The sequence below is a fragment of the Acromyrmex echinatior genome, chromosome 14, assembly GCF_024713525.1.
Source record: "Acromyrmex echinatior isolate Ae372 chromosome 14, ASM2471352v2, whole genome shotgun sequence".
NCBI lineage: Eukaryota > Metazoa > Arthropoda > Insecta > Hymenoptera > Formicidae > Acromyrmex > Acromyrmex echinatior.
In genome coordinates, this window is record NC_141865.1 from 9,614,418 (window position 1) to 9,627,784 (window position 13,367).

Here is a 13,367-nt window from a genome sequence, read left to right on the forward strand (position 1 = left end):
GGCGACCACAAGGCTACACTTCGCGTTACTGACGGAGGATGTCGAGCGCATTAATAATTTAGATGTTATTGTGTCGGGAAACTTGGTTTCCTCACTTGCGTAGACGATTTTGCAGAAGGCGCTTTGGTTCCCGTGACATAACACACATTGAAAGTCTCGAAAATTATGAGGGAACGATGGGATAGAATTCTTCTTCTTAGAGAAACTAAACTAAACTAAACTAATTATTGCGCGCGGTCGCGGTCGAATGTCAAATAAAATAAAATATAATAAATGTTAACTGGTAAATATATATTATATTAATAATAGCGACGATATTTTTCTCAGTTGATCGAGTAAATCCGATCAATGACGCGATCAATGACGCGCTCTTGTAAACGGCGCGAATATTAAAAGTTGTCGAGTAACCGTGTGTAATGCGCAAGTATGCCAGTCCGTGTGCATAAATCAACGTCGAAACAACGTAAAGTATTATTAATTATTTGAGCATTCATGCATCGTATTCTATCGTACGATGATATATTCTTTACGAAACGTACCAGTAGATACAATACCTATATACATTGCAAAACTGAAATTTCGTTTATATATATATATATATATATAATAGTTTGCGCAGAGTCTATATTCTCGCGTGCATTAATTCAAATAATTTTTAACAGCGATTAACAAATATTAAGGAATTAAGTAAATCCCAATTCGAAATAAGTATCGTTTTATAGATCGTTTCACGAGAATTATATTTTTATAACTATTAAATGCAAACTATTAAATATATCACTAATGATCTGATAATGACATTTCTGCTAATGTACATATACAAGTTTGACGTTTGAGTATTAAAACAATAATTAAGTACTCAATTATTGTAATGTCAAAAATGTAATCTTTCGCATATACATATACGTAAACGTATATGTAGATATTTAAGGTCAAATCTTGTGCAGTGTCAATCGTTTCGTACGTCAGTTGTAAGCAAAACCGCAAAAATTGACCCATAGACTTATCTTGCGAAGAAAAGCACAACGTACGGAGTTGTGGTGCGTAATTGAGAAGAAAGTTGTAGTTGACATGTGCCTCAAGTGTCGCGGCGCGAACTTGGATAGGACACGTTTTCTCGCACGGCATGAGCGGGCAGTCTAGTCGGAAGTCCATCCCGAGTGTCGTCACGGACAGCGCAAGCTGCAAATCACGCAACAGTCGCGACGGCTGATATGGTCGGCCGGTGTGCTTGGCAATAACGACGACGGTTATATTAATAAATTCTCCTGTCGATGCTATTTCCACGCTTCCACGATCGATGGACGGGACGCATCGTCGATCCATCGCGTCGCGTCGCGTCGCGTCGCGAGGAAGGATCACCTCTGCACACGGCTGTTGGTGCAACCATCTCTTCGCCTATTACCATCATTATACACGTACTAATAATTTCGTCCAAACGCGTCATCCTCTCGCTAAGCCCCTAAACACTATCGCAAAGCGTGTAACTCGGCTAAAAATACAGGAAAACGTATATACATGCCTTGTTAAATTTGTGTGCTGCATGCGGATAAAAGTCTCGAAGGGGCTTACTGCAGGGACACCCTTACCGATTCAACGTAAATCCTTTAAACGCGCGAGAAAAAAAAAATATATATATATATATATATATATATATAAAACATACGCGAGTGAGTTACTTTTTTATAAATTGACATTACAATATTTACATTTAATTTAATATTTATTATACACCGTCCTCTCTGAATGTTTTACCATAGATATACTACGAATTTTTTGAAATAATATGTACATACTTATTATTATGCATATATATTCTGATTCACTCGTTTAATTATATTATACCTCTCCCATGTAAAAAATATTCAAGTACAAGTATATAAAAAAGAAGTATTGAAATTACTTGACATTTTCGAAAGTTCCAATTTCGAAAATTCCAATTTCAATTTTTAACGTTATTTTTACATTTACATCGAATTTATTTGCAACGAATTATTTGTACGCAGTCGATTGTTTGTAAAGTAATCGTAACGATGCCAATGTATTTTGAATCTGTGCCGAAATTAAGCTTAGGATTTTCCTAAAATAAATTTCCACCAAACACCCCCGCTTTTTTCCTCTCATCTCGTATATGGAGAGCCGAATGACAGTGGCAAATTAAAGACGAGTCGTAGAAAGCGGCTGCTAGAGTTCGTAGAATTGGCGATTAGTAGAATCGGTGTCTTTCATCAGCCACGAAAAAATGCCGGAGATATGCTAAATACAATATTTATTTATTCTTTTTTAATTAATGCAATAAATAGCACTTTGTCATGCAAACGTTTGCCTGCTATTCAATACGCATGATGCAATCGTATCGATGCTCGTTGTATTTTCTTTGCACATACATATTTCTTTGAATACGAATTGAAGAGTTAAATGCCAACGGCGAGCGCTTAAAGACGAAAATACTCGGGATTTTTATGGAAATTCTCTTAACTTAATGAAATTTGTTAAATTCTGAAATCAGATTCTTCATCAGCTCATTACCTCGCGACGATCTGAAACTAATGCCGAAAAGCGTCGAACGGTAGAATATAATGTTGAGCTTTAGCGATACAAACGTAATGCCTATTGCGAATATTGCGAATAATCCATAAATACTTACTGCGCGAATCACATAACGCACGCGGTTTCGAAAGCTCGCGAATCGCGTTCGGTGCAAAACGATTTAATTCAATTAATTCGGATGCATCATCGAGCAACGAATGAACGCAACCACGTGCAACAAATACATATAATGGGCCACTCTAGCCGCTAGCGTCCGCGCCAGTCCGCGCGCTGGCAAAGGTAATGGTGGCATCGTCTCTACACGCCTGAATGCGACTTGTGCGACTCGCGCTGAATGACGCAAAACGCCCGCGCCGCGTGCGGATTATTTCGTCGCGATCATTTTATTTCGAGAACCGTGTCGCTCACGCGCTTTTTCAATTCGTTCTCTCTCTCTCTCTCTCACTCAAAATCGCCCTTAAACAGGCAATACGACTACGTAAATCAATCGATGATTAATTAATTTGGTATCCTAATAAATACCTACTTTAGCCAATGAGACAAAACTTTCTTGACGTGTCATTCGATATACGATATATATATATATATATATACCTACAAGTATAAAATCTTTCACCAACGCTAGCAGGATCGTTCCTTATTGAGAAATTTCGCTTGGCAGTGAAATTTCTTAGGAACAGAAAATCGATCGTATCGATCGATATAAATTTCTATTACGTACGAATATAATGAGCGTATGAATTTGTGAGCGACACGGTATATTGAGAGATATCGTGCGTATGTATGTACATACACACATACGTACATGAGAAATGGCGCAGCACGTAGTACGGGACACTGTACAGCGCACTAACATGTGCGGTGGCTGTATAAACATTGTAAACACCGATCGTGCCACGCAGTGCTCACTTCAAGAGTCTATACGTATGTATGTACATACGTATGTCTGCGTGCCTCGTTGCGTTAATCCGCAGTTGTGCGTCCGTCGCGTCGATACCGGTTTTACGAGAGAGAGAGAGAGAGAGAGAGAGAGAGAGAGAGAGAGAGAGAGAGAGAGAGAGAAACGCGAAGAAATGTCATCGCGATGATCGTTAAGTAAATTTCGACGTTGTCACCCATTACACGCGTGTACTTATTATTACCGTTTACACGCGGTCTCATATGTGCGCTAAACGCTAAACGATGTCGAGTAATCGCGAGTTGTACCCAATATACTAGGACGATCGTTTCCAAGCTGCAGGATATCATGCGACAAAATGATCCATATTACGGACAAACAATTATTACATTAAACTTATTATTTCATCTTGTGCATAAAATTCTATAAAAGTTATATATAAAAATTATCAATTTCATATATTTAAATAATAAATAATTAATTGATAAGACACACACACAAATGTCATTAGAATGACATGTTAATTGCGCGAAGCTTTATGTAATGTGTTTAGAGATCCTTATATGTGATTTAGAAACAAACCTATACTGTATACTGGGCGGTATATCGTTCCGTAATCAGCAATAATTACAATGTAAATTGTAATTTCACGAAAATTAACTCACGAGAGAATGTAACTATAGGAGCGATGTACGCGTTACAGTTGCTCGGGTTATCGACAATTGCAGTCAAATCAAAATTGTAACGCGGAATGCGTTGAGATAATACGAACTAGATACCAACAAGTATACAAAGCGTCTCATTAAACGTTGCGCGAGCGAAATTCGCGATGGGAAAAGTAGGTATACGCGCGGTCAATTCAATCGCCTTTCCTTTTCCATCTCTGATGAACTGAATTAACACGTGATGAAATTTAGTCAAGTCATTTAGAAACAAATTTTACGTGACGCGCAACCGTCTCGGTCCGCGGGGATTCCCTCTTACATACTCACGTTATCTTTGTCAACGAGGAAATGCAACGCAACACATTACAACGCAAATAGGCCGTGGCTGACTCACCGGAGGATAATCGAAGTCTGGGGAAGACGAGACTTCCAGGACATAGTCCATTCTGCTCTGATTTGACGTGTCTCCTAGTGTAACGGGCGGCGTTAATGTACTCATCGCACTGGTTATCGTCTGCAAAAAAAAAGGTATCGTGTCTCTCTTTTTTTATTTTCAAATCAAAAATTTTTTCCATATAGATATATAGATTAAAGTAATTTTGTTATAATCTATGCGTTTACGTTAGAACTTATACCTTCTCATATGTGTATAGTTACTATATTAAATATAATCTTTTGTAAAAATAAAATATTATTTGTATCGTTTTATTCGTCTTACGTTATCCTCTTATGTCTATCCATATAACATCACACATATGCGTCTATCCATATGTGCGTTATTATTATTATTAATGTAATAAAAGTATGAACTGCGTATAACAAGAATTATATTATTGATTAAGCTCGATGAGGAGTATTACGGTCTAAACTAAATATTTTAGTAAAAAAATCACATTTATAATATTTTCGCTAGAATCACTTTTATTTTTCACTACAATTACTGGTTCGCTGTTAATTATTTGATAAGAATTTCGTATGTAAAAAAAAATGTTGAGGGTAGCAGCAGTTGGGGTCAAAAAACAGAATCGCACGCGTAGTTGAACACGAATTTGAATGACAAATCGGTGACAAAATGCTCTTGCAGCAAATTTGCGTGTCACGTAACGGTTATGTCGAGTGTTATTTTGAGCGCAATGATTTGTGTGTCTACTAAAACTTGGTTTGGAAGCAAACACGGAATCCGTGATGCAACACTGACGAGAATTCAACCATCGATGAGATCATCGCTAAAAAAAAGGAGAAAAAAAAGAGTTGAAGAGAGAATAGTAGCTCTTGCAATAATCTATATTTTTTTCAACTAAACTCACTCGCCAAATTACACAACCTCTCTTCTTACTCAATTGATTTTAATTCTCATGTAATAGGTCTGTGAAATTTTTACGCCAAAGAAGATAGATATGTATGTAGGCTGATAGGATACTTACCAAAATGGCGTCCCTAATATTCTTCTTAATATCTTCAATCTTCTGCCGTTTTTCCCTGCAAACATCAAGATGCATATTAGATTCACACTTTAGTTGTGTTGTTAGAAATCCGACACCAATTTCTTGTTGACCGCGTAACTAAATGTGACAAAGTATTACGACTAACAATGCGTATTGTATACAACAGACATAGTAGCGTAAGAGTAGGTCGACCAGCAATAATGATCGAGTCACGAGCTGAATGAAACGATAGCAGAGACCGTGTGTTCTTTTATATCGGTATTTTCAGACCAATTCGATAATTTTAGCGCGGCCAACTACCACGCGTTATTTAAAAGAACTCGCTGGAGAACTCATGGCCGATCAATAATGCGTATTTCTGGAACTGTCTGTTTTCAAAGATTCCGGCTGAAGAGAATAAATTCTCTTTGTTCGAGACATTCAAATTAAAAACTCGTTGCAAAATAAAAAAAAGTTTCGGTATACTGGTATACATATGTATATATCGGATTGAGAAAAAAGTTGCAAAGAAATAAAATATAGAAATTGAAAGACGTTCTTCTATTCTTCTAGCTACTTCACAGTTCAGTTTGTCACTGAATTTAGTTTAGACACCGAATAGAACGATGTGTTGTACAATGCGAGCGTAAAAATTATTAAGAATATATATATATATATATATATATATATATATATATATATATATATATGTGTACCGCCACATTCGTGCAAAAGAATACACGAATTATTGAATTATTGATTTATAATGACGAGGCTCCTTCAAGACAGAGAAAATATTTAAAGCGGATCAGTGAAAGATGAAGGAAATCAAGTAAAATTACGAGAAACGTAACCGCATGAGATAACTATCACTAGCAAGCTAGAAAAATAGACTAAAATGGTATAAAAATGAGAAAAGAGAAGTAGAATCATATCGAATTCGAGGAAGAAGACAAATCATCCAGAACGTTGCTTAAAAAAAAAATAAAACATTCCTCGTTTTATTGAAAATACGAGAAAAGCGTTGATATACATACTAATCTGAAGGTAAAAGAAGGTAGGTAATTCCAGTGAATGCATTTCGAAGATAATGAGATGATTGAGAAAAAGAGTGAAGCGATAGTGAAGAATAAATACATGTATAATGCGATGAATACGTCGTCGCATACTTGGAAAATAGCAAAGGAAATAGTAATAATGATGGATCCGTATCAGCCACGTGTTGATATATACTTGTAGTTAATACTGCAGCGGTCTGAACCGGTTATGAGATGAATCATTCGCGCAGAACGCCCAACGCCGCGCGCTAAAAAATTCATTACGCTACAATTTGCGATTCAAAATAAGTCGAAAGAAGAATTGTAAGAAGAAAGCGTCGCCATTGGCCACAATTAAAAGGATAGTAAAAATAGCGTCAATATGCTCTCAGCAGCTAATATATAGCAGGTTGTGTGATGAGCTCCTCTCTTGGAAATCGTCTCGCGAGATTCGGAGATTCGGAGATTCGAGCTGTAGATGTGAAGTGAAGAGTGAAGGAAAGAGTCAAGAGATGCTCCGGGAAAATTCAATAAACGTATAACCGCATATAAGTTTTGTGTTAAACGGCTTGCGTGAGTAGCAGGGAGTACGTACGATGACGATCTCGCATTTCGCTGACATTTAATTGTAACGCGAGCCTCGTGATGAAAAGCCTCGCTACGCGACGGAAACAAAGAAGAGATTACGGTCCTCCTCCTTTAATGGGTTAACGACACATGGAATAAACGGATTGAATTGGTAATCTAATCGAACGATCGCGCCAAGTAATTTTTCAAGTAATTTCAAGTAAGACGAAACTTACGCCTCGCTGAAACCATTGACGTGCAGTATCCTCATCTGTTTGACGATCGTGCTTTTGCCAGATTCTCCTGCTCCTGAAACAGGGCAAAATTAATCTTTGGCGATATTAATCTCTCTGGAGTCTGCAGGCGTGATGGCTACTCAGCGGACGCACCGCGGGATTTGCGGGATTTGTGGGATTTGCTGTGATGTGATGTAATAACGCGCGAAAGAATATCTCACAGAATTGAGATTTCGTCAGCCGAGATATATTGTACAATATATGTATATACCTAGTATGGTATAGTTATCGATCGGCCGCGATAAAAGGTATCGTGTCATGCAGGGTTTAACGATACATTGCGGGAATAAACGACTGGAATGCGCATTTTTCTGCATGCGTTGCGTGCAGAATCCACTCTGGAATTAAATGTTGGACATTCTCTAAACTCTAAAATGAACCAGGACGATTTCCTGCGGTATGCGATGTGCGAGATCGTGACCTAGATGGTCACGATCTCGTCCTATCGCAATCGAGTTAATTAAAGCGCCTTTTTGATGTCCTCTCGGACATGAGCGAAATATATCAAGTTTTTTAACTTTCTGCCCAAGTTTTAACGTAATTCACGAGCATCAATATTATTTCCTTACCTGTCGTATTCTCGATACTCTGTGTGTGTGTGTGTGTGTGTGTGTGTGTGTGTGTGTGTGTAATGTTGTGCTCATTTTATATGTATACCTAACATTTAGCGTCACTTTTCAAATGTTCTCGACGCCCAACTCTTAAATTCTCGTTAAAAACTCGTAAATCAAATGAATGACAAATTTGTTCGGAGAAGTTTAATCGGAGAAAGCTTATAATTCTCAGTAGCATTAATTGACATAATCTCTAGTTACAACTTACAAAAACCTTATTAAGTAAATCACAAAATAAAATTTTGCAAAAACAAAATAAAGTTATTAAAAAAAAAAAAGAAAAGAAAGAAAGCCGGAAACAAGCTAGAATACATATTAGTTTGTATATATACTTGTTATATATTCGTATGTATACTATTATATATTTGTATAATATACAAATATATACTATTATATTGTATATTTGTATAATATAATACTTGTTATATATTGGTATGTATACTATTGGACACGTATAATTCTTCGTTAATACGCCACTCGCCAGGTATGATTATGTTATGCGTTTAATTCTGGCTCCAAGTTTTTCCCAAAGATTTCTGTGATCAAAGTCGTGAACGCGATGACACAAGTTGTATATGTAAAAAGGAGATCGAATCAGCCACGGTCGTAATGACACCGCGAGGAGGAAAGGAAACAATACGGCGACAGCTGTTGCTCCGTCCGACGCGACGCGACGCGACGCGACGCGACGCGAAGCGACGTCCGTCTCTCGCGTCTCCGGCTCCGCCGACCTGCTCCGACAACCGCGAGGATAACGACGATGACGACGCATTCGCATCGAATTAGAACAACGACCTACATAAACGCCGCGTCGGATAATAGGAAGGCGAATGTAGACGGAGTTTAAACGTCGCGTCGCGTCGCGTCGCTAAATAGAGTCCAATCAATGTTTTTCGCACGTACGTATTTTCGATATGAAAAGAGGGAAAAAAATATGTGAAATACAAGAAAGAGAGAAAGGAAAAACTGTGTTTTAAAAGTAAACAGCATAAATCTGGAACTATTATTAGAATTTAAAATTACAAAGTGAATATTGTTTATCACAAAGAATCGCATGCGATAACGTCAAAAAGTAAAAATGATAGAATCAGTTAACGCTGGACGTGACAGAGAAACAGGAAATAGAAAAAAAGTTAAATTTATTGGTAAATAAAATAGTTACTATTTGGGAAAAGCTTCGATGAAAAAGACGTGTAGACAGAACAAAATGTATAGCAAGAAAAAATAAAACGTAAAAAATATTGTTTGAAAATAAACTTTCGTGGAAGCAAATATTTGTATCGACTAGTATTAAGCGCTACATTTTATTAAACGTATCTAAAAAAGTATAAAAAACACTCGTTTAAGCATGTTTAAAAATCATTAAAGAGAAAAGAGAGATTTATTCTATTATACTGCAGAGCACAACGAATAACGAAATAATGTAAGCACAGAGCTGAATTTTTTGTCGTAGCTACGAGAGAGAGAGAGAGAGAGAGAGAGAGAGAGAGAGAGAGAGAGAGAGAAGGATGAGAGAAAGGTGAAGGAGACGAGAATCGAAAGCGACGAAAAGAGGTGACAAACACGAGGCAGCCACTGGATATTCGTGGGTGCCTGCAGCTCGTACGATAATCGATAAAATTGAATTACGCGCCGCTGAACATCGCGATAGCGGCCGGCCGGTTGGTTCTCACCCCCGGTGTCGCGGAGATTCTCTTTGTTCGAAACCGACAATCACCGACGGCCCTGTCCGATATATATATATATATATATATATATATATATATATATATATATATATATATTTACCGTGCCTTCTCGATTGACGAGCCTGCGAACGCCGAACCGGCCGAACGCGCCGCGAAAAGGATCGAGGACGCGGACGCGGTGCGGGGAGACGAGTCCCTAACGCAGGATTATCCTCCTGCACAATTTTTACCCTGTGGTTTACTTTAATTAAAAAACTTGACGGACGGACGGACGGACGGACGGACGCACGGACGCACGCACACACATCCCGTGAGATTAAAAAGCGTCGTTGGATTCACCGTAGGAGGAGCACGAGTGATATCGATTATACGCTCGTCTTCGCATCTAAGCGTGCGCTTATAATTTCCTTGTGTCGCGTCGCGTCGCGTCCGTCGGTCAAATCGGCTCGCACGATGAATACGACTTTGCTGAATTGTATGTAATATCGAGAAGAAGCTGTATACTGGAGAAAAAAATTATTGGTCGAGAGCTCTCTCTCGCTCTTTTGCTCTCAGCTATATGAACATGGTATAGGTATACTCACCGAGCAAGAGCAGCCTGTGGGTGGCACGGTAGACCTGCTTATCCTTCTGCAGCTGCCTAGTGATGGCATCGGATCGTCTCTTCTGATTTTTGCTTTCATCCTGGCTGTCCTTGTTCTGGCTGCCGAAACACCCCATGACACACCACGGGAAGGATACGGATCGCGGTTCGCCGTTTTTCCCTTCGACGTCTAACGGTTCGGGTCCGGGCCCGTCAGGTTCTCGGATCGCGTATACGGCGGTGGCGGTGGCGGAATTGAGCGAGAGGTAGGACGATCGGGACACGGATGGGGACGGACGACGACGGATGGGGCCCGCGATCGAGTTGGTGGTCGCGAGGGCGACCGTGCGGTCCGTGCGGTCCGTTCGATCGGCGGCCGCGGCGGCGGCGACGACGACGACGTCGTCGTCCTCGTCGTCGTTGTTTACGACCGCGCCGCCGCTACCGCTACCGCTACCGCTGCGGCTGCGAGTCCGCCGCCGTTCGAAAAGCGCCCCGAATCCCGCCGCCGCGGTACACGCGCTACACTCGCTCCCGTTCCGCGAATCCCGCCGTCCCGGTCCGTCCTCCTCCGGTTCCGCCGTTCCGTTCGTCTCGCTTATTGCCTCTCCTCTCCTTTACCTTTACTCACTCACTTGCTTGCTCGCCCGCCCGCCCGACCGCCCACCCGCTCGCTCGCGCGCCACCCTCCCGCGCGCGCGCGCGCGCGCTCTTCCTCGCCCGATCGACGTCTCTTCCCTCTCTCTCCTCTCCACTGCAATCACGGCCGGTGATGGCAATCTCGTCTCTGTCAAAGGATACTTTTCTCGCTCTATTTCTCACCGCGTTTCTTCCCTTTCTTGTTTACAGCGGCGGCGGTGGCGGTGGCGGCGGCGGCGGCGGCGGAGGCGGCGGCGGCGGCGGCGGCGGCGGCGGCGGCGGCGGCGGCGGCGGCGGCGACGGCGGCGGCGGCGGTGGTGGCGGTGGCGGCGGCGGCGGCGGTTGCAACGGTGGCGGGGACGGCGGCGGCAGCGACGGCGATGACGGCGACGGCGACGATGATGATGACGATGGCGGTGGCGGTGGCGGTGGCGGGGACGGCGATAGCGGCAGCGGTGAAAACGACGATCGCTCTGTCGTTTGTCGGTCTCTCACTTCTGACGTATAACACACGCGTGTATCTGACGGCGACGGCGGCGACGGCGGCAGCGGCAGCGGCGGCACTCACGACTCACGACTCTCACGAACACACTCTATCACTGACGGCCTCCACTGGCCGCGAAACCATACCATCACGCACCATAAACTCAGTGCTCCGCAGTGCTCCGCTCCGCGCCGGGCGAGACTGATTGCGAGTGCGAGAGAGCCTTGTGTCGCGCGCTCACTCTCTCTCCCTCCCTCTCGCGCGGTGTTGCGCGCCGACCACCTCTCTCGCTCGCTTACCGCTCACGTCGAAGCGAGGGAGGAGGAGGGGAGGGGAGAGAGAGAGAGAGAGAAACGGAGAGAGGGACGAACGTCTCGATCGGCAGGGTGTCGACGACTGCCGAGCAGCCGACTGATGACTGCGGCCAACTGCGGCCAACTGCAGCGACGACGGACGATGTCGATGTCGATCTCAACTGTCGAGTATCGAATGGTGGCCTCACCGCAGTCACCTCCGGGCGTTGCTGTCCAGTTCAGAACACACACAGTAGCAAACGCGCGTGACACCCGGCGACGGTGGCAGCGATTGGTCGAGTCAGAAGTGCAATGATGACGACGACGGAGACGTCCAAGTTACCTCCACGGTCGAGAAGTCGAGAGGTCGAGAGATCGAGACACGGCGCGAATCTGTGTTTCGTTCACGTGGAGGCTGCTCCCGCAACACGCACGAACGCACGTAAACCACGCGGAACACGACTTTTCTTTCTTTCTCTCTCTCTCTCTCTCTCTCTCTCCCCCTCCCTCTCTATAGTCTTTATTGGTAGTGTCGTTAGTCGCGCGAGGTGAAGCGCGATCTCTCTCTATCTTTCTCTCCTCTCTCTCCTCCTCTCCTCCTCATCGCGACGTCTCCGACGATACGGCCGGTACAAGAGACAGGGACGACAGGAGGAGAGCGAAAGAGGGAGGGACGGAAGGAGAGAGAGAGAGAGAGAGAGAGACAGATATGTATGTACACGCGAATCCGATTTGTTAGTAAGAACACACGGCGCGTGTGCACGTAAAATGCACGACCTCGCTTCGTTTCGTCTCGCTTCCTCGACGCGAATCAGATCTCTTCTTTATTCCGCCGATATGACGATGGCGAGACGTTCAACAGTTGAAAGAGATAGACTCCAGAGAGACTGATGCCAGAGAGAATCCAGAGAGACGCCAGCGCGACGGCACTAATTGACCGAAAAAAGGGAAAATCTTGCCCCGCCCTCCCGCGTTTGTGACTTCCTTTCTCTCTGTGCTTTTCGCCGATATGACTTATTATGAGTTACGAGCCCCTTTTCTGCTCCTCCTCATAGATCCTCTCCTATAAATCTTGTCCTCGACAGGACATTTTTTTGTTCATAAGACAGCCCCTCTGAGTCTTTCGTCTTTTTCTTTTTTTTTTTTTCGTGTTCTTTTCCCGCTTCTTCCGCTCTTCTATTCCACTCTTCCTGTGCCGACAACTCCTCGTCGACGACCACGGCAACACTCGGGGGAATAAAATTCGCACCCTTGCGTACCTTCTCTCGCGCTGTCCTTACATATGCACTCTTACTCTTTAAAAGCAAGTAAGAGTAACCCTTTTGCGAAAAATGTCTTTCTTTCGTCACCAGCGCTTGTCTCTCCTCCTCACTCAAGTATCGCCAGAGAAACCAACTCGTGAGTCGCGCGGCCGAAAATCGAAAGAGCCTGGTGCCGAAACCGAAACGTTCGACTTTGAGGCGCTAGCGACTCGGCGAGGTGCCCCTGGCAGCCAATATGTCGTCTGCTAGACCGGCACCAGCGGGCAGCGCGGTCAGTGCTGTGATATAAACGACTCAGGCATGTGTGCGGAATTCAAGGTGCCCTGTACTGCCCTGTGCAGCCCTCCTTCTACTCCGATGCCGGACC

The 13,367-nt window shown here is 43.0% G+C and overlaps 1 protein-coding gene across 1 annotated transcript in view; it reads right to left on the reverse strand.

The window, feature by feature from the left end:
• Galphas (G protein alpha s subunit) overlaps window positions 1-11,010 on the reverse strand; it is a 33,154-nt gene extending 22,144 nt beyond the window's left edge. The window contains exons 1-4 of the mRNA XM_011060878.2: window positions 10,324-11,010; window positions 7,378-7,450; window positions 5,538-5,592; window positions 4,508-4,627 (exon numbers count right to left, since the gene is read on the reverse strand). Of these exons, the coding sequence (XP_011059180.1) occupies window positions 4,508-4,627; window positions 5,538-5,592; window positions 7,378-7,450; window positions 10,324-10,459 (384 nt within the window). The 5' untranslated portion in view covers window positions 10,460-11,010. The remainder of the gene's footprint in view (window positions 1-4,507; window positions 4,628-5,537; window positions 5,593-7,377; window positions 7,451-10,323) is intronic.
• Window positions 11,011-13,367: the final 2,357 nt, after the last annotated feature.